Source organism: Monodon monoceros, unplaced genomic scaffold, assembly GCF_005190385.1.
Source record: "Monodon monoceros isolate NGI ecotype Baffin Bay Population unplaced genomic scaffold, NGI_Narwhal_1 Super_Scaffold_17, whole genome shotgun sequence".
In the NCBI taxonomy this organism is placed as follows: Eukaryota; Metazoa; Chordata; class Mammalia; order Artiodactyla; family Monodontidae; genus Monodon; species Monodon monoceros.
Genome location: NW_021703773.1, coordinates 13,343,333 through 13,363,860, shown reverse-complemented (window position 1 = coordinate 13,363,860; position 20,528 = coordinate 13,343,333). Strand labels below are relative to the sequence as shown.

General features: G+C 42.2%; 1 protein-coding gene across 3 annotated transcripts in view; it reads right to left on the bottom strand.

Moving 5' to 3' along the window:
• The window catches only part of MFHAS1 (malignant fibrous histiocytoma amplified sequence 1), a 116,163-nt gene that overhangs the window by 3,823 nt on the left and 91,812 nt on the right, over positions 1-20,528 (bottom strand). The window contains exons 2-3 of one of the 3 annotated variants that reach the window (XM_029226201.1): positions 14,890-15,016; positions 3,528-3,638 (exon numbers count right to left, since the gene is read on the bottom strand). In XM_029226201.1, coding sequence (XP_029082034.1) covers positions 3,611-3,638; positions 14,890-15,016 — 155 coding nt within the window. In that variant the 3' untranslated portion in view covers positions 3,528-3,610. Of the gene's footprint in view, positions 1-3,527; positions 3,639-14,889; positions 15,017-16,875; positions 17,451-20,528 lie in introns of those variants that run through there. The other 2 variants (XM_029226200.1, XM_029226202.1) reach the window with 2 other exon arrangements.

Below are 20,528 nucleotides of genomic sequence, written 5' to 3'. Positions count from 1 at the left end.
GCACTGAGGCATATGGACTTTTGGAAGGCCTATTAATAGAGTAAACTTCCCAGTAGAGAAGGTTTTGAAAACTGCCTCAGACTCAAGTAATCATAAATCTAAGTGTAAAGAGGATGGCAGTGTGAACTCTCAACCCAACTAAGCAGTTAACTCTGGTGAAGTGAGTTCCAGCTTCATGGCGGGGGGGGGAGGTGCTGCGTTACGCTTTTCTCACTGAATCTAACCTTGAGAAATGCGGGCAGCTGTGTCTGCCTGTCTGCTCCCCTGAGCCGCTAGTAAGACTGAGAAACACAAGGATACGTAATCAAGGGCACCTAGAGGGAATATTCCAGTGTTCAAGGGAGAAAAAGGAAAACTGGTTTGAGCGTTTTTCCACATGGATATCATTTTTCTTGTGTGGGCACTTAGGGAAAGAGAAGAGCCATCGAATCACCAACCCTCCCCACCTCTCCCTGCTCTTCCATCTCAATAAACTTGCCCTCATCTGTCAAGATCCACCTCAAATGCTACTTCTTGGAGCTTTTCCTGATTGTCCGGCAGAGTTCTTTCTTCTCTGTGTCCACAGGACTTTGTCGATACACCTGTCGCTGCAGGTATCACATTTTAATTGGAATTAGACATTCGCAAGTTTCTCTGGTTGTGTCTTTGGTTCCCATTCTCCCCATGGAGGCTATTAGATTCTTGCGGATCTCTATTATTTCTCTACCTTCAACAGTTGGCATAATGCCTCGTAGAGGGCAAATACTCAACAAAGATCTGCTGAATGAATAAGGAATAAGATGTGATGAAAAAGTCACAGGCAAAAACAGCCAAGCTACTCTGAGATCGTATCTGTAAGGGGGTGGATGAGAAGTATTAAGGAAATGTGAAGGAAAGAGGGTCTGAGTACAGTTAGAAGGACTGGGGGTGGCTTCTCAGAGGAGGTGACACATGTCCTGAGTCTTAGGGACGATGGGCCTTCATCAGGTAGGAGAGAAGGGGTGGCAGCTAGCTGTGGACCGAGAGCCGGCCAGAGGTCAGGTGTGGCTGACTCTCCACATTAAGGGAGTGTCACAAGTCAGAAGGGTGGCTGGGGTCTGCATGGGAAGCCTTGTGTGTCATGCCCGGGAATTTGAACTTGCACCATAATCACCAGGAAGCCATTCAAGGCTTTTCAATAGAAAATTGATGGGGTCTGATGTTGAAAAATCAGTTGGTTTCAAGGACAAAGACTAGCGAGGAGGAGGCCAGGTGAGACTCAATCACAGGGATCTTGGCAGAGACAGGAGGACCTACAGGAAAGCACGGGCCAAAGAGAAAGTTCCATGGCCAGATTCGCTCATTCAAGACACATGATGAGGTGGGGTAGCAGGTCGCAGTGGAAGGCTGACTGCGCGTGGGAAGAGGGAGCGGGAAGGGTTGAGTGGACAGACGCGCAGAGACAGGAGGAGGCACGGGCAGTGAAGAGCTCCGGGTCAGGGAGACGAGATGTGCGCTGTGGAGCCACGGCACGTCCAAGGGAGCAGCCGGGCGGGACGATGGAAACAGGCCCGCAGCTGAAGGGAGGAGTCAGCTGGGGGGCTCGCCCCAGAATCCCCTCAGGTTTCGGAGCCTGCTCTTCCTGGGACGCGGCAAACGCATTCAGCTTATTTAGAAGCTCTGGCTGACGGTGAAGCCACACCCTGTTGTATTGACGTTAAGCGGGTCTTTTCTGTCCTCTGATGCTTTGACCTCTGCAGCCTTGCCCACTGTGGAGAGACTGCCCCTCCCAGGGTCAGCCAGTTAGTGCCCACACGTAGTGAACAACTCAGACGCGAGCGTGCTTCTCATGCAAACCAGCGAGTCCGGAGTCCGCAGCCCTGACCACCCCGTTGACCAGGCTCTCACACTCCAGGCCACTCTCCACCTGCCCTGATCACACCAGGGCCAGGCTCCAGACAACTCGAGACTGTCTTTGTGCCCCAGAGCCCGCAGAAACTACCCAAACTGGCCCATCCTACATGTGTTCCCCTGCCTTGCCCGTACCTTCCCGCAGAGACCACAGCACAGGCCCCTCCCCGCCGCCTCCTGGCCCACAGGTGCTTCCCCACGCAGCCCCGCCCCCGCCCCCGCCCCAGGGCACGGCGTGCCCTTCCCCGAAGGAACTGTAATAAACTGTCTTTTCTCCGGCAGTCGTTTCCTGATCTGTTGGCCTCATGTATCTCCAATCTTCCATTCCCACGGTATAAGGAGTTTGTCCAGGCACATGGGCACTGGCATCTACAGTATGAAAGGAATGCTCCCACTCATCTCTTTATCCCAGGAAGATGGGTTTAGGACACTGACGTTTACTAAGTAGCTGCAGGTGGCCTCATAAACAGACCTATCTGCATGTACTTCACCTTGACCCCTTCGTGGTGGTGGAGGGGAAGGTGAGCCAGCATGCTCTCCTGCCTACTCAGCACACACATTTACCTGCCTCGCGCCGGTACCTCAATTAATAAGCAAAACAGTCCTAGGTAAGTCAGTGAGTGGATTTTACTCTAGCATCTATATTTGGATTTTGAAATTTTGTTTTCTATTATTACCTTTCTATGTTATGCATGGTGTACATACTAATATTGCTGATAGAAATAACAGCAACTGGATTTATTGAGCGCTACTTAATCTGTGTAAGGAATAATGCTAAATGCTTCCCCTGAAACTGTCTCTAAATGCACAGAACGAGCTCAGGAGATAGTGCTGCTGTGATCTGCACCTGTCACAGCGCTAACACATAGCCGGATTCAAACTCAGAGGGCATAACTGCAGAGCCTGTCAAACTGCCTTGAGAAAATAAATACCAACACTGCTTTAAAAAAGCTGTTTGCTGGGACTTCCCTGGTGGGGCAGTGGTTAAGAATCCGCCTGCCAATGCAGGGGACACGGGTTCGAGCCCTGGTCCGGGAAGATCCCACGTGCTGCGGAGCAACTAAGCCCTTGCACCACAACTACTGAGCCTGTGTTCTAGAGCCCACGAGCCACAACTACTGAGCCCTTCTGCTACAACTACTGAAGCCCGTGCACCTAGAGCCTGTGCTCTGGAGCAAGAGAAGCCACCGCAATGAGAAGCCAGTGCACCGCTCGCCACAACCAGAGAAAAGCCCTCACGCAGCAACAAAGACCCAACACAGCCAAAATAAATAGTCAATTAGCTGCAAAGTGGGAAACTCGGGATTTTAAAAACATGGTTTTCTGTGTTCATCAGCCTGAGCTTGTCCTGATGGTATACTCTCGCGTTACATTAGAATGAGTTTTTTAAAATGACTTCTTTCTTCCAAAAAGGATCTAAGGTGACTGATATATGCATTATAGTAAATTAGGCAAAAGAATTGAGCAGTTTTCTTATTTTTAATTCTCCAATATGTCTTGATTCTGGATAAGTAAAAGATTTGTAATCTTAAAATGTCCTGCTGTATGGAATCTCTTCGTCCCAAGCCCATCCTCCCCCTTTTTTTCCCTAAACTCTCCCAAGTCCTTAGGAGGCCCTTACCTATTTAAGAAACCCTCTCTGCTTCCCAGAGACTTACCCTTAAAAATTGGTGCTCCTAAAGTCACAGATTGGGCACAGTAAAAATGATGGCATAAGGGAAAGAAGCACTATCTTTTCCACTTAATTGTCCAAGAAAGTATGGAGATACCTAAGCAGAGAGGGAACAAATTCCAGTATCAACGTGGCTGATGGGAGACTAAATAATCAAAGAAACACTGTTCCTCCCAGTCGTGAAAGCAACAAGGCAAGGAGCCGTCTTACTCCTTACAAAGAACAAAACAAATCAATGCAAATCATTGTGATACACCCCACAGGCAACCTCCACATTTAAGCCTCCTTTCCTTCTGAAATTCCATCCCATCCCCACCCTTCAAGTTTTACACTTCTGAGATCAGTGAAAAATTCTCCATGGTGATTAAGCCAAATTCATCCATTCCTTAAAAATAGGTTTTTTAATCGAGTCCTTACGAATCTGAGTGCAGTTAAACATACTTTGCCTATTTATTTGGTGAGGTAAAGGCAACAGAATCTTCATCCTACTTTTTACAAAAGGCTTAGTTGGTCTTAAATATCCTTATGTCATAACAATGTAACTGCCAAAATTCCTATGCAAAGTAATCACTATGGGTTTGAGAATACCTGCAAACAGTAAGTAGCTGGAATCTTACTTGAATTGGAATGCTATAGTATATACACAATAATCCAAGTTTGAAATGCAGTGTGAGCCTTGTCCTTTATTATCGGTAATACTTTCTGGAAAGGAGAAAGCTTTGCCCAGCAATTTCCAAACCAGCCCATTTTTTCTAATTCTGTAACACATGACCTGCCAAAATCAGAATTTGCTTCCCTCTTCAGTTCCACCACTCCACAGACAGATAGGGTAGCACCACAGAAGAAATGGCAACTGCCAGAAGATAAAAATGATACTTTTCTGTTTCCTGCATGTTCAAGGGCCAGTCCATTAAGAAGCCACATGGGAGTGTGAGTTGCATTCCAGTATGTCTTTTAAAAAAATGTTTATATTGGACTATAAGTGATTTACAGTGTTGGGTTAGTTTCAGGTGTACAGCAAAGTGAAACTGTTATACATATGCATATACCCACTCTGTTTTAGATTCTTTCCCCATACAGACCAGTAGAGAGTATTGAATAGAGTTCCCTGTGCTTATACAGTAGGTCCTTGTTGGTTATCTATTTTAAATATAGTAGTGTGTATATGTCGACCCCAATCTCCCAATTTATCCCTCCCACCCACCTTTCCCCTTTGGTAACCATAAGTTTGGTTTCTATGTCTGTGAGTCTGTTTCTGTTTTGTAAATAAGTTCATTTGTATCATTTTTTAAAGATTCCACATATAAGCGATATCATGTATTTGTCTTTGTCTGACTTCACTTAATATGATAAACTCCAGGTCCCTCCATGTTGCTGCAAAGGGCATTATTTCATTCTTTTTAATGGCTGAGTAATATTCCATTGTATATATGTAGCACATCTTCTTTATTCATTCATCTGTTGATGGACATTTAGTTTGCGTCCATGGCTTGGCTATAGTATACAGCACTGCAACATTGTGGTGCACGTATCCTTTTGAACCATGGTTTTCTCCAGATATATGCCCAGGAGTGGGATTGCTGGGTCATATGGTAGCTCTTTTTAGTTTTTTAAGGAACCTTCATACTGTTGTCCATAGTGGCTGTACCAATTTACATTCCTACCAACAGTGCAGGAGGGTTCCCTTTTCTCCACACCTTCTCCAGCATTTATTGTTCGTAGACTTTTTAATGATGGCCATATTCTGACTGGTGTGAGGTGATATCTCGTTATAGTTTTGATGTGCATTTCTCTAATAATTAGTGATGTTGAGCATCTTTTCATGTGCCTCTTGGTCATCTGTATGTCTTCTTTGAAGAAATGTCGCTTTAGGTTTTCTGCCCATTTTTTGATTGGGTTGTTGTTTCTTTTGATATTGAGCCACATGAGTTATTTGTAAATTTTGGAGATTAATCACTTGTTGGTCATATCGTTTGCAAATATTTTCTCCCATTCTGTGGGGTTTCTTTTCGTTTTATTTATGGTTTCCTTTGCTGTGATAAAGCATTTAAGTTTAATTAGGTTCCATTTGTTTATTTTTATTACTCTAGGAGGTGGATCCAAAAAGATATTGCTACGATTTATGTCAAAGAGTGTTCTGCCTATGTTTTCCTCTAAGAGTTTTATAGTATCCAGCCTTACATTTAGGTCTTTAATCCATTTTGGGTTTATTTTTGTGTATGGTGTTCGAGAATGTTTTAATTTCATTCTTCTACATGTAGCTGTCCAGTTTTCCCAGCACCACTTATTGAAGAGACTGTCTTTTCTGCATTGTGTAGTCTTGTCTCTTTTGTCATAGATTAATTGACCATAGGTGTGTGGTTTTATTTCTGGGCTTTCTAACCTGTTCCATTGATCTGTATATCTGTTTCAGCAGCAGTACCATACTGTTTTGATTACTGTAGCTTTGTAGTATAATCTGAAGTCAGGGAACTGATTCCTCCAGCTCTGTTTTTCTTTCTCAGGATTGCTTTGGCTATTTGGGGCCTTTTGTGTTTCCATACAGTTTGTAAAATTTTTTGTTCTAATTCCGCGAAAAATGCCATTTGTAATTTGATAGGGATTGCATTGAATCTGTAGATTGCTTTGGGTAGTATAGTCATTTTGATAATATTGATTCTTCCAATCCAATAACATGGTATATCTCTCCATCTGTTTGTGTCTTCTTTGATTTCTTTCATCAGTGTCTTATAGTTTTCTGAGTACAGGTCTTTTGCCTCCTTAGGTAGGTTTATTCCTAGGTATTCTTTTTGATGGGATGATAAATGGGATTTTTCCCTTAATTTCTCTTTCTGATCTTTTGTTGTTAGTGTATAGGAATGCAAGAGATTTCTGTGTATTTCATGCAACTTTACCAAATTCATTGATGAGCTCTAGTAGTTTTCTAGTAGCATCTTTAGGATTTTCTATGTAGTATCATGGTGTATCGATCATGGTATATGATCCTTTTAATGCATTGTTGGATTCGGTTTGCTAGTGTTTTGTTGAGGATTTTTGCGTCTATATTCATCAGTGATATTGGCTTGTAATTTTCTCTTTTTTGTGGTATCTTTATCTGGTTTTGGTATCAGGGTGATAGTGGCCTCATAGAATGAGTTTGGGAGTGTTCCTTCCTCTGCAAGTTTTTGGAAGAGTTTTGGAAGGATAAGTGTTAACTCTTCTCTAAATGTTTGATAGAATTCACCTGTGAGGCCATCCGGTCCTGGACTGTTTGTTGGGAGTTTTTCAATCACAGTTTCAATTTCAGTACTTGTGATTGGTCTGTTCATATTTTCTTTTTCTTCCTGGTTCAGTCTTGGGAGATTGTATCTTTCTAAGAATTTGTCCATTTCTTCCAGGTTGTCCATTTTATTGGCATGTAGTTGCTTGTAGTAGTCTCTTATGATCCTTTGTATTTCTGTGGTGTCAGCTGTAACATCTCCTTTTTCATTTCTAATTTTATTGATTTGAGTTCCTCTGCCTTTTTTTCTTATCAATTTTGTTTAGGTTTATCAATTTTATCTTTTCAAAGAACCAGCTTTTAGTTTCACTGGTTTTTATTTATTTTTTCCACTGGTTTTTTTTCAATTGTGTTCTTCCTCTCTATTTCATTTATTTCTGCCCTGATTTTTATGATCTCTTTCCTTCTGCTAACTTTGGGTTTTGTTTGTTCTTTCTTTGGCTGCCTTAGTGTAAGGTTAGGTTGTTTGAGATTTTTCTTGTTTTCTGAGATTGTAAGATTCTGAGATTGAGTAAGATTGTATTGCAATAAACTTCCCTCTTAGAACTGCTTTTGCTGTGCCCCATAGGTTTTGGATTGTCATGCTTTTGTTGTCATTTGTCTCTAGGTATTTTTTTGATTTTGTCTTTGATTTCTTCAGTGATCCATTGGTTGTTTAGTATCATATTGTTTAGCCTCCACGTATTTGTGCTTTTTAGTTTTTTCCTTGTAGTTGATTTCTAACCTCATTGTGTTTGGAAAAGATGCTTGATATGATTTCAGTTTTCTTCAATTTACAGAGGCTTGATTTGTGGCCCAGCATATGATCAATCCTCAAGAATGTTCCATGTGCACTGGAAAAGAATGTGTATTCTGCTGCATTTGGATGGATATAAATATCAATAAGTCTACCTGGTCTAATGTGTCATTTAAGGCCTGTGTTTCCTTACTGATTTTCTGTCTGGATGATCTGTCCATTGATGAAAGTGGTGTGTTAAAATCTGCCACTATTATCGTGTTACTGTTGATTTCTCCTTTTATGGCTGTTAGTATTTGCCTTATATATCGAGGTGCTCCTATGCTGCGTGCGTTTATATTTACAATTGTTATATCTTCTTTTTGGATTGATCCCTTCATCATTATGTGGTGTCCTTCTTTGTCTCTTGGAACAGTTTTTATTTTAAAGTCTATTTTGTCTGATATGAGCATTGCTACTCCAGCTTTCTTTTGATTTCCATTTGCCTTTTTCATTCCCCTCACTTTCAGTCTGTATGTGTCCCTAGATCTGAAGTGGGTCACTTGTAGACAGCATATATACAGGTCTTGTTTTTGTATCCATTCAGCCAGTCCGTGTCTTTTGGTTGGAGCGTTTAGTCTGTTTACGTTTAAGGCAATTATTGATATGTAGGTTCTTATTGCCATTTTATTATTTGTTTTGGGTTTGTTTTTGTAGGTCTTTTTTCTTTCCTCTTTTGTTCTCTTGTGATTTGATGACTAACTTTACTGTTGTGTTTGGATTTCTTATTCTTTTTTGTGTGTGCATCTATTGTAGATTTTTGGTTTGTGGTTACTATGAGGTTTTAATACAGCAATCTATATAAAAACAGGATTGTTTTAAGTTGCTGGTCTTTTAATTTCAAGTGCATTTCTGATATCCTGCATCTGTATTCTCTTTTCACGACTGCTGGCTTTCATATCATTTTGTGTGTGGATGACTTGCTACCTTTACTGTAATGTTTGCCTTTACCAGTGAGATTTTCCATTTGTAATTTTCTTGTTTCTAGTTGTGGCCTTTTCTTTTCCACTTAGAGAAGTTCCTTTAGCATTTGTTGCAAAGCTGGTCTGGTGGTGCTGAAATCTCTTAGCTTTTGCTTGTCTGTAAAGCTTCTGATTTCTACATCAAATCTGAATGAGAGCCTTGCTGGATAGAGTATTCCTGGTTGTAGGTTCTTCCCTTTCATCACTTTAAATATATCATGCCATTCCCTTCTGGCCTGCAGTTTCTGCTGAGAAATCAGCTGATTACCTATGGGAATTCCCTTATATGTTTTGTTGCTTTTCCCTTGTTGCTTTTAATTTTTTCTTTTTGTCTTTAATTTTTGTCAGTTTGGTTACTATGTGCCTTTGTGTGTTCCTCCTTGGGTTTATGCTGCCTGGTACTCTCTGTGCTTCCTGGACTTGGGTGACTGTTTCCTTTCCCATGTTAGGGAAGTTTTCAGCTACTATCTCCTTAGATATTTTCTCAGGTCCTTTCTCTCTCTCTTCTCCTTCTGGGACCCCTATAATGTGAGTGTTGGTGTTGTTTAATGGTGTCCCAGAGTTCTCTTAGATTGTCCTTATTTCTTTTCACTCTTTTTTCTTTATTCTTGTCCACAGCAGTGACTTCCACCATTCTGTCTTCCAGCTCACTTATCCGTTCTTCTCCCTCATTTGTTCTATTGATTCTTTCTAGTGTATTTTTCATTTCAGTTATTGTATTGTTCATCTATGTTTGTTTGTTATTTAGATCTTCTAGCTCTTTGTTAAACATTTCTTGTATCTTCTCGATGTATGTTTCCGTTCTTTTTCCAAGATTTTGGATCATCTTTACTATCATTACTCTGAATTCTTTTTCAGTTAGATTGCCTATCTCCAATTCACTTAGTTGTTCTTTTGAGGTTTTATCTTGTCCCTTCGTCTGGGACATATTCCTTTGCTGGCTCATTTTGTCTAACTTTCTGTCATTGTGGTTTCCACTCCATAGGCTGCAGAGTTGTAGTTCTTCTTGGCTTCTGCTGTCTGCCCCCTGGTGGATGAGACTGATCTAAGGGGTTTGTGCAGGCTTCCTGGTGGGAGGGACTAGTTTCTGCCCACTTGTGGGTGGAGCTGGGTCTTGTCCCTCTGGTGGGCAGGGCCCTGTCAAGGGGTGTGTTTAGTGGGCAGCTGTGGGCTCAGGAAGACTTGAGGCAGCCTGTCTGCTGATGGGTGGGGCTGTGTTCCCACCCTGATGCTTGTCTGACCTGGGGCCTCCCAGCACTGGAGCCTACAGGCTGGTGGCTGGGGCCAGGTCTTGGTGAGAAAATGGCAGCCTCCAGGAGGACTTGCACCAATGAGTACTCCCCAGAACTACCGCCACCAGTGTCTTTGTCCCCACAGTGAGCCAAAGTCGTCCCCCCTCCCCCCACCAGTAGGAGACCCTCCAATACCAGCAGATAGGTTTGGCCCAGGCTCTTGTGAGGTCACTGCTTTTTCCCCTGGGTCCTAGTGCACATGAGGCCTTGTGTGCACTCTCCAGGACTGGAGTGTCTGTTTCCCCCAGTCCTGTGGAATTCCTGTGATCAAATCCCACTGGCCTTCAAAGCCAGATGCTCTGGGGGCTCCTCCTCCTGAAACCAGACCCCCCCAGGCTGGGGAGCCTGATGTGGGGTTCAGAACTCTCACTCCTGTGGGAGAACCTCTATGATACAGTTATTTTCCAGCTGGTGGTTTGCCCACCTGGCCGGTATGGGATTTGATTTTATCGTGATTGCACGGCTCCTACTGTGCTGTTGTGGTTTCTTCTGTCTTTGGATGTAGGATCTTTTTTGGTAGGTTCCATCATTTTTTTATTGATAGTTGTTCAGTAGTTAGTTGTGATTTTGTTGTTTTCATGAGAGGCGGTGAGCTCACGTCCTTCTACTCCGCCATTTTGTCCCCACCCACTGTATGTATCTCCAGTATTTCTTAAGGTAAAACATTTTCATAGCTAACCTTCTGAATCATGTCTTTTAAATGAAAATCAGTAGACAAATTGAGTCAAGTGGCAGTTTTTCAGAATATATATTTTAATTGGTAAAGGAGGAAAATCTCTTTGGAAATGAGAAAGAAATAGTCCATAAGTTATCTAAAAATGAAAGGCAAATAGCAAGCTGCAATTTGCCCAAAGAAGTTCACACTTCCCTTCTGAGCTGGAATTTTAAAGTGTCTCAACCTGTAAAGCAACAGGATGAGACAGGAATTCACAAATAATTTTTTAATGAAAAAAAAAAATCCTTCTATTGTACTTGCCTTGCTTTTCCCACTGAAAGTATATTTTTGCCCTTTATGATCCCTAAAGTCCAAGACTCAGTATCCCTGTCTATATTAAAGGTCAGTTAGGCTGCCGCTCAGAAGTTCTGAAGGATAAATACGTGACAGATGGATGTGTTAATTAACTACATGGTGGGACTCCTTTCACAGTGCATAGGGATATCAAATTACCACAGTGTACACTTTAAATATCTTACTTATCTGTCAGTTACATCCCAATAAAGCTAAAAAAAGGAAGATCAGTGGGTGCCAAGGGTTAAGAGGGGAGGGAGGGATAAAGAGGGGGAATGCAGAGGATTTTTTAGGGCAATGAAAATATTGTATAAGATACTGCAATGGTAGATACATGTCATTCTGTATTTGTCCAAACCCATGAAACGTACAACATCAAGTGTGAACCCTAATGTAAAGCGTGGGCTTCGGGTGATAACAAGGTGTCAGTGTAGGTTCATCACCTGTGACAAATGTTCCAGTCTGGTTGGGGAGGCTGTGTGTGGCCAGGGCAGCGGGTAGATGGGGTCTTTCTGTACCTTCTGCTCGATTTTACTGTGAACCTAAAACTGCTCTTAACAACTAAGTCTTTGTTTTTAAAAACTGCTACCTATACTTTAGGTATAGGCAGAGTTCTGAAGGAGGCTGATTTCCCTCCAAGAAACTCCATTTCCCTTCTACTGTTCAGTAAACAGGGGGCTGGCAGCAGGGGTACACGTCACTCCACTGCCTTCAGACTGCACTGGGCCAAGGATAACAAGTGTTTGTACAAATTTCCTTAAAACTCACAAATCTGTTTAATACCAACACACCAGGGAGCAAAACCATTCCTGAAACTGGCACTAAAAATTATTTATTTTCTGCATGGAACTAGGTATTGTATTAGACACAGTGACTGCAGGTGGGCATGGGCATGAAATTTCTCTTTGGAATGATGAAAATGTTCTAAAATGAGATTGTGGTGACAGCTGCACAACTCTGTAAATATATGAACCATCACCGAACGGGTAAGGCTGATGGTATGAAAGCATACCAAAGCTTTAAAAAACTGTTTATCAGACAGAATCCATATCCTTAAGGAGGTCAGAATTTTTCAAAGCAACCCAGCAAATCTGCTACTAGATGAATTTTCATCTCATCTCCAAGGCAAATATCCTTGAAAATCAGCCCAGGATCGCCAAAGTATGGAAATGACTCGTATTTCTATCTGATATCAGCCAAGGGACCAAGAAGTCACTCAGTTGATACGCTTCTCCTTGGAGAGCGAGGTGCCGAAGGCCAGGCATTTCATTCACTTCATGTAACCTCTTCCCCGTGGAACGTTGGCAGAGACTTCGCCATCATCCAAGGTGAATTAGGAGAATAAGTCACTTTCTTAAAAAAAAATCACTACTTGCTCTTTATTCTCTGTCTGTAGGTGAATAACACACCTCGCAATTTAAAAAAATGAGAAATAGAGAAGCTTGGAATTCATAAGGAAGATCCAATCAAATAACAGTCATCAATGGTTTTTCCTTATAAAGCTCATAGTAGCACCATTATTTTACACATGGTCAAAGGCAGGCCGTTAATGACAAGTCTCATTTGACCTATAAAGGAGAGGGGTAAACTGGTCAACGAAGAGCTTGGGATGCCTTTTTAAAACCACTGTAAGATCTGGATCAATGACCTAAGAGTAGGGTGATTATTCTGGTTTTCCTGGGATGGCTCTGGTTGCCGCCTATCGTCCTGGCAAAATTACTAAGAATTCTCCTGAAGATGAGACTCACTGGCCTGGGAGCCCTGGAGGGGATCTCAACGAGCAGAATGTCTGACACACACATGACAATCATCTGAGTGACTCGTTTTCTTAAAGACTAGTGCCTGGCCCTGGAAATTCTGATACACACGTGCCTGATGAAGAAAGTCTGATCTTGACCATCGACCTACATTTTAGAGGAGGAGAGAGCAGTAAAAGGTCACTCCCTAGTGACTTGCCTAAGTTAACTGGGGCTGGAGTTGCAAAACCAGGGCAATAACTCCAGTCTGCCAATTTCTACTGTCCGCTGAGACCCTAAGTCTAACTCTCAGAAGCTCTCAGGCTCAGACCCAAGCTGTCTGGACCTAACGACCACCTCCTGGGACAGTTTCCTCATCGATCCCCAAATCCCACTTCCAATACATTGCCATCCACTTGTAAATTAGAGTTCCCACTGGGCTGTGTAGGGCCTGACTGTTTGTTTCCATTTTGTTCTCAAGGATATTCCTTCATTTAGAATTGAGAGTTACCCTCTAAATCTGCCATCCATTGTATGAGACCTTTTCTTAAAAATCCATTTCAAAATAAAACTGTTCACAGAGCTAGGTCAAAAGCAGTTCAGTCCCTAAAGGTATCCCCTCCAGCATCTAGAAGTCTCAGGTCATGTGGCTCTGATTACCCAGGGCTTTAAAGCTGCTTGTTCATTTCAGGTATGATAAACTGGAAGAGAGAGGAGCTGATAGCATTTCTGCAGCTTGGTATAAATGTCGTTCTGTGGCAGTACAACAGAAGCCGGTGAGAAGACACTAACTCTGGCTCGGTGCCACTGTGGTTTCTCGTGCAAGTGGATATTTTAACTCCAACCTCTATCTCGTCTATTAAATGCCATGTGGCTATGGCAAAACAATAGGTTACCGTCTCTCCTGGCTCAGGAAAATCTACACCCATGCAAAGCCTATTGCACAATTGTTTCCCTCCGTTCCAGACCCTGTTTTTTGTAATATCCCTTTATCCTTACCCTATGTGTAAGAAAGGCACCAGTGTATACCAATTCAGAGAATGGTAACATTTCTGATGTTTGGTATGCTCAGGACAGGGGAATGTTCTGGTTCATATTTAGTTACTGGGTAATCCTAAGAAGCATTTCAAGGTTTCACAATGTCATAGGGTCATATATTAGTGATAAGTTAACCTTAAAAAGCATTCTGAATAGAAGAGCACAAGAAAAGAATTTCCCTTGGGTGTTCAGTGACATTTTGCAGCAAAGACGGATTAGGGATGTTCTGTCTAATGAGTCACCCAGTTTGGAGAAAAGGGACAGCTGCTAATGAATGAAAATCCCCAGCAGACCCTTGCTCTGCAGACAGCATATCAAGGGCAGGAAAGCTGATACTTGGAGGGTCGGAGACATAAGTTCCTATCACACAAACTCTCAGGAATGCAGCCTGACAGCATCTCAAGAGGCCGTAACAGGTCACCATTCTCAAATACGAACTTTCCAACATCCCTATACAAAGCTTAGATATGGAAAAAATATTCTATGTGGTCAACTAGGAAGAAAAATGCTTGAAGTCTCCTTCATGAATACTTTGTTGATATCACCCAGAAGACCAGGGACTACTTACTGCTTTTCAAGATTTGCAGTAGAAAGGTATTTCATCTCAGTCTAAAGTGGCCTGTTCAGTTCTTAACACTACAGAAGAAACCAAACAGATGAGTTTAACCTAAGTTTATCATCTGAGTTTAATGCTAAGCTAACCTTGTATCCAAAAGTTAGTTCACACGGGTACATTCTGTGTCTTTAAGTCCATTTTGGGGAAGGTGGGAAAAAACCACACAGCTTCTGATTGTCGAGGACTGATAGAGAATCAGAGAGACCCACAAGAAAAAAGGATCTGCTACAGATTTTCTGCCAGCTTTTCTTATTTAATGAGCCCTCGCTGTTTTCTAAAATGAGGGCCCACTTCATACTACAATGACAGAATTATGACTCTCTATCAAAAAAAAAAATCGCTCTTTTTGGTTGCATATACCTGCAAATATACTAAAAAACAATGAATCATACACTTTAAACAAGTGAGCTGTATAATATGTGAACAAAATCTCAAAAAAGCTGTTTTAAAATGTTCTTTTATCAGCAAAAGTAAAAAAAAAAAAAACATCACAAATAACAAAAAATGAAAGTTCCTAGTTTGTTGTATAAGCCATAGTTTTGCTGTTGCCCAGATAACTAGATCTGCCCTGGGGGAGCATTTCCAGGTTTGATGAAAGGTACTTTAACCTGGATTTTTGTTCTCAGGAGTGAGGGACAGGGGCTGCGGGTTCAGAACTCACTTGGAACATGGGCTGATCACAGTCGGTGTGGGTGGGTAAACCAAGGCAACATTCACTCGCTCGCTGCCATTCTTGGGGCAAATGATCTCTGCCACGCCTTCTGGTCTGGGCTGACTCAGCAACTCCCCTGCAGGAGAGAGAAACATGCATTAGTGAGATTTGCCTTCAAAAATGAGGCCACCTTAGAGAGGGGGTAGAGGGAGCAGGGCAGGTAGTGAGGACGACGGGAAGGGTCTGCAGACAGTGGAATCAGAGAACAAATGTGCAACCAGAGCAGAACTGGCTCTGCTCTCACGGGCTCATCTGCATCACTGTGGAGAACATTCTAACGGTGATGGCAGGAAGGCTGCCATTCCGGACAGAGACAGCATCTGCCACTCTTTTCCTCACCTTCCTTTCCCCAGATGGGCTCCAGAGATCTTTATCTAGACGTCGCAGCAAACTGAGCCAGGATCCCTCGAGCCCGGAGAAGCAGGGCTGCCAAGGAGGTGTTCATAATGAGGATGGGGGCAGATGGAATTCACAGCAGCCTTGCAACAAAGCCCCGTATTAATGATCTGGAAATGCAGCTGACTAAAGGTGTGTTATCAAGGTAAACAGGCTGGTTCATGCTGGCAAGAGGATCTCCTGGGTAGGTGTGTGTGCGGATTTGTAAAGGACCAACACAATGCTCTCTTATGAGTAATGGGAGCTAGTAAGTCACCCCAAAGGAAACCTGCGTACTCTGCCTGCCCCGGATACGATCTCCAACCAGATCATCAAATCCCCAAGAGCAGTGATGCCTTCCGTTTCTTGCTTTCCTCCCCACTGTCCGCTTACCCAGTAGCACCCTCTGCCCTTTCTCTGTTTTCATGGCCAGCTCTTGCTCAGAAAATTCAAAAAATAGCTTTTGGCGGACAATGGTGCATTATTGCCTAAATTCCCCTACTTATACCTAGAAAGTAAATAAATGAAACCAAGGACACAAAACATCTGCCAACTGGGGAAAGATGCTACTGGAAATAATAAAACATCAACAGTCATCACTTGTATTACTGATTTGAAATTCTGGGGACCCCAAAGTATATGCCATTCACGTGAGGATACAAAAAATCCTTTGACTGAAAATGCCGTGTATCTAAACGTCTCACCTTCAGCGAACTCACATTGACAGAGCATGCCCATGTGCTAGCACTGAACAGACAGCTTTAAACATACATCTCATTTCATCTTTACAATGTTACTATAAGGTTTATCCTCATTTTGCAAATCAGGAAGCTAACGTTCAGGGAGGTTATGTGATGTACCCAGAGTCAAGGCTAGCAAGGGGCAGACTCAGGCTGTGACCTTGGGAACATCTCTGGGGCCCTTACCTTTTGCTGCCACCCTCTGATACCCATCCCCCCAAAGTGGGGACTGCTTCTTTACTCCAGAACACATCTCTCCTAGAAAAGTAATCCAAAAATGCTATTATTCAGTAATGAACTAACCACTGACATCTTTGTACTTTTATGAAAGACAGCTGTTTCCTGGTTTGAACAATTTTATATGGCTTTGCACAATACGAACCAAATGTAATTTGAGTTCCTTAACCAAACTAATGTAAACACCAAATGACTGCAAAAGTTAATTTAGCATCATTAGCTTGTATCACGGGTATCAGAATTCTGCTCCGACACCAGCTAGGAAAAGATCTCAAAATATAAAAAGGCAAATTAAAAACGTAAACATTAAATGCTCTCGAAGTCATAAAATGAACCAAAGTAAGAGCATGTTGCACCAGACTGAGACTTGGAAGTCATCCAGTCCAAATACCACTTTACAAGTCAGAAGGTCTCTGAGTTTAACAGATTTGCTCGGAGTCTCACAGAGAGCTTTAAACCCACCACCTACCACGGGGCTAGAACTGCACCAAGAGAATGCTCTGAACGACCCAGGCTTGTTAACACACCCCACCCCCACCCCCCACCCCACCCCCGTCCTGGACGCCCTCCCCTGCTTCCTCACCTGATACTTTCAGTTTCTACTTTCTGTCCCAAGATTACCCCCAAGGCTTGAACCCAGACTGGGAATCTCTGGCTTCCCCCAAGAACTCTCTCCTGGTGGGAATTTCACACAGGCCTCTGCTCCTCCTTCCTGCAAGTGCCTGAGGGCCCAGGATAACAAATGTAGATGTCAAGCCCCAACCCCAGGCTCCCGTTCCTGCACCGTTGGCTTCCTTGCTGGGAACAGTGTAGGTTTTGCCAGAGAACTGGAAATAATTCGCAGTTGACTATTAAACATTGGCTATCAATTTCTATTAAACCAAGAGCTTTAGTGCCCCCCGCCCTGCTCCAGATGCCCAGAATCACCCAGGTCCAGGGAACTGGTTTTGTGTGGGTCGTACCCCTAGCAGCACGGCCAGCCACTGAAACAGCAGGAAAGTCGAAGGCACTGAGAAATTTCATACATACGAAAAATTCACTTGGTGCTGTGCAGATGAGCAAGAAACAGAACGGTTCACGAGCTCCAGGACATACGTGCACTCCGACAAGCTACTGCTTGGGGCCAGATTCTGAGGATTTCGGAAACGTGCCCAGTTGCTAAATTAAGAAAGTAAGAGAAACGGATTTTTCCTCTCAAAAAAAAAAAAAAAAAAAAAAAAAACTATCTTATCAGTAACACAAACAGTGGTTCCTAACATGTTGGCTACTAAAATAGAAGCTAATTGGCTCTGATTTCCGTAACACAAACTTGATTTTCAAACTAAAGCACAGCCTATTGGTTGAGCACCTAATTAGGGAGATATTACTGTGTGAGGAGCTGCAGGGATACAGGAGTCTAAAGCAAGGCCTGTGATGTGGAGGGCTTCGGCACTGGAGAAAGTCAAGTGCACAAAAAAAGAACTATGGTACTGTGCAGTGGATGCCCCCTAGGAAGTTATGAGATGCTAGAGAACAAATAAGAAGGCCAGACTAATACTGATTTCCAGGACTGGAAAAGACCTGGAAGTGTGGGGAATTTAGATTTATTACACATCTGTCATCACTGGCAAAAGCTAATAAAAAAGATAAATCCCAAAGTTGGTGGCAGCTACAAAAAAAATGTTATATTTACAGAAAATGTTACCAATAGAGGAAGGAGAAATATTCATGTGACCTGTTATATTTCCATTTTTAGGAATTCGCTTCAAGGAAGTGGGCCTTTCTTACAAAAATTATACAATGATTGCTCATAGCAACACTATTCATGAAACAGTGAAAACTTAGTAACCCTCTCAAATATTCAACAAAGGGGAAATGATTAAAAACTATGACACAATTCAGAAGACAGAATTCTCTGTAGTCATTAAAAATTATGAGACCAATATTTCTGTGTAGAAAGAAAATTTGAAAGTATGTTCTCATTAGAAACATAAACTGATAAGGAACACAACTGGATTTGGAGTGAAACGGGTCATTCAAGATTAAATGGTCCTGAGGTTATTTGTTTATTTTTATGCTTGGATCAATTTAAAAAAAAAAAGGCTAAGTATATGCTTCACACTGAAGCGAGACGCCAGCTTTAAATGCAGGTGCTTTCTCCTCTGTTGGAAATTCTCTATTCATGTGCGGTTTTTACACAGTCTTCCTGAAGTAGCAGAAACTTGGCTGGACGAACAGACCACTGCATCTACTGAGGCTGTATTAGGCCACTACACAGTCTCCCTGTGCCTATTAAAGTTATGAAAAGCTATTCTTACTTAATCACTCTGTCTCAAGATTTCTGGCATTAAAATGCTAGTGAACGCTCATTAGTTGTTTTTCCCCTGTGGAAGGATAGAACACCAAGTTTTATTACAATTTATTTTTAAACTACAGGAGATGAGTGAAATGAGCTCGTCTTTTTCTGCTAATCATTAGAATTCACAAATACTGGGCACATTATGCAAAATACTTAAAAGGTATCACTCTGACGACCCAAACCACAATATTAAAAGCCTAAAACATGTCTTTTCAGTACAAATAAAACCCACTTCCTGAGCCAGGGTAAAGATCTGAGTTATGAACATCCCTCAAAACAGCAAAAGTGGTCTGGAAATTAAAACAAGCAATTATATAGATTCTATTAAATAAGGAATTATCTAGATTTCTTCAAGGCCTCTTTCAGCTTGAATATTCTGAAGCTCACTCCTCTGCCCCGCAAAGTTCACTGCTGTCTTTTAAGTGTGACTCTGGATGAGATGCAATGATACACAAACGCATGTTTCCCACATCCCCTCAGGGCAAAGGCAGCACCCTCAGAAACTGATGAGCAGGCAGGCTCCCACTTCGCAAGCCCACTGAGTTACCAAAGGCAGCAAAGATGGGAGAACTCCACGGTCCCTTTTATATGAAGACGAACGCCAGACAGAGGTAAAAGGACATCTTGTCTTAAAACAAAACAAAGGCCAGAAAGTATATACAAAGGAGAGGTAAACACTGTGAATGTAAGTTAGTGCAGCCACTATGGAAAACAGTATGGAGGTTCCTCAAAAAATTAAGAATAGAACTACCATAGGATCCAGCAATTCCACTCCTGGGTATGTATCTGGGAAAAAATGAAAACACTAATTTGAAGAGATACATGCACCCCAGTGTTCACAGCAGTACTATTTACAATGGCCAAGATATGGAAGCAACCTAAGTGCCCACCAACAGACAACTGGATAATGAAGATGTGGTATACACATGCAATGGAATATTACCATTTGCAGCAACATGAATGGACCTAGAGAATATTATGCCTAGTGAAATAAGTCAGAGAGAGAAAAACAGATACTGTATGATACCACTTATATGTGGAATCTAAAAAATAATACAAACAAATGTATACAGCAGAACAGAAACAGACTCACAGGAAACAAACTAGTGGCTACCAAAGCGGAAGAGGGACAGTTTAGGAGTAGGGGATTAACAGATACAGAGTACTACACATAAAATAGATAAGCAACAAGGATATACTGTATAGCCCAAGGAATTATAGCCATTATCTCATAATAACGTATAATGGAGTATAAGCTGCAAAAATGAATCACTGTGCTGTACACCTGAAACTAACATAATACTGTAAATCAAGTACACTTGAATAAAAAATAAGAAAAATGCACCACTGTGCACACTTAAAAGTGTGAGAAAAGGGAACAGAAGAGATCTCTCAGTACCTATTGGTTCCCACAAAACCAACATTTGCAGACCTGGCCACCTCATGCCGTTTTAGGGGACGGTCCCCATGGCTGAGGCTCAGCACAGCACCTCCCTCAGGACCAGGGTTGGGCAGCTCCAGCTTGGCTGCTGTTCCAAAGAAATAAAATAAATAGACTAGGTTGTACTTTTTGGTAGTCCTGTTTTTTAAAAAAAAGCCATTTTGTGACTATGAATTATGACTTTTTTTTAGAAGAGAAACTGATGTGCAGGAAGCAGCACAGCGAGCCTGTGTCAAGAGCACAAACAGACCTGGTCCTTCCATCTCCGAGACCAGGACTGGGCCCATCTCTGGCCGACATCGTTTTCACAGAGGTAAAAATTATGCACAACTATGGAAGTGTGATCTTCCCAACTTATAAAAGTGTCTTAAAGTACCATTTATAATAGTCACTTGGAATAAATGGAAACAATTTTAAGTTTAAAAACTAAAGGATATAGGTCATAAAATGTCATTGA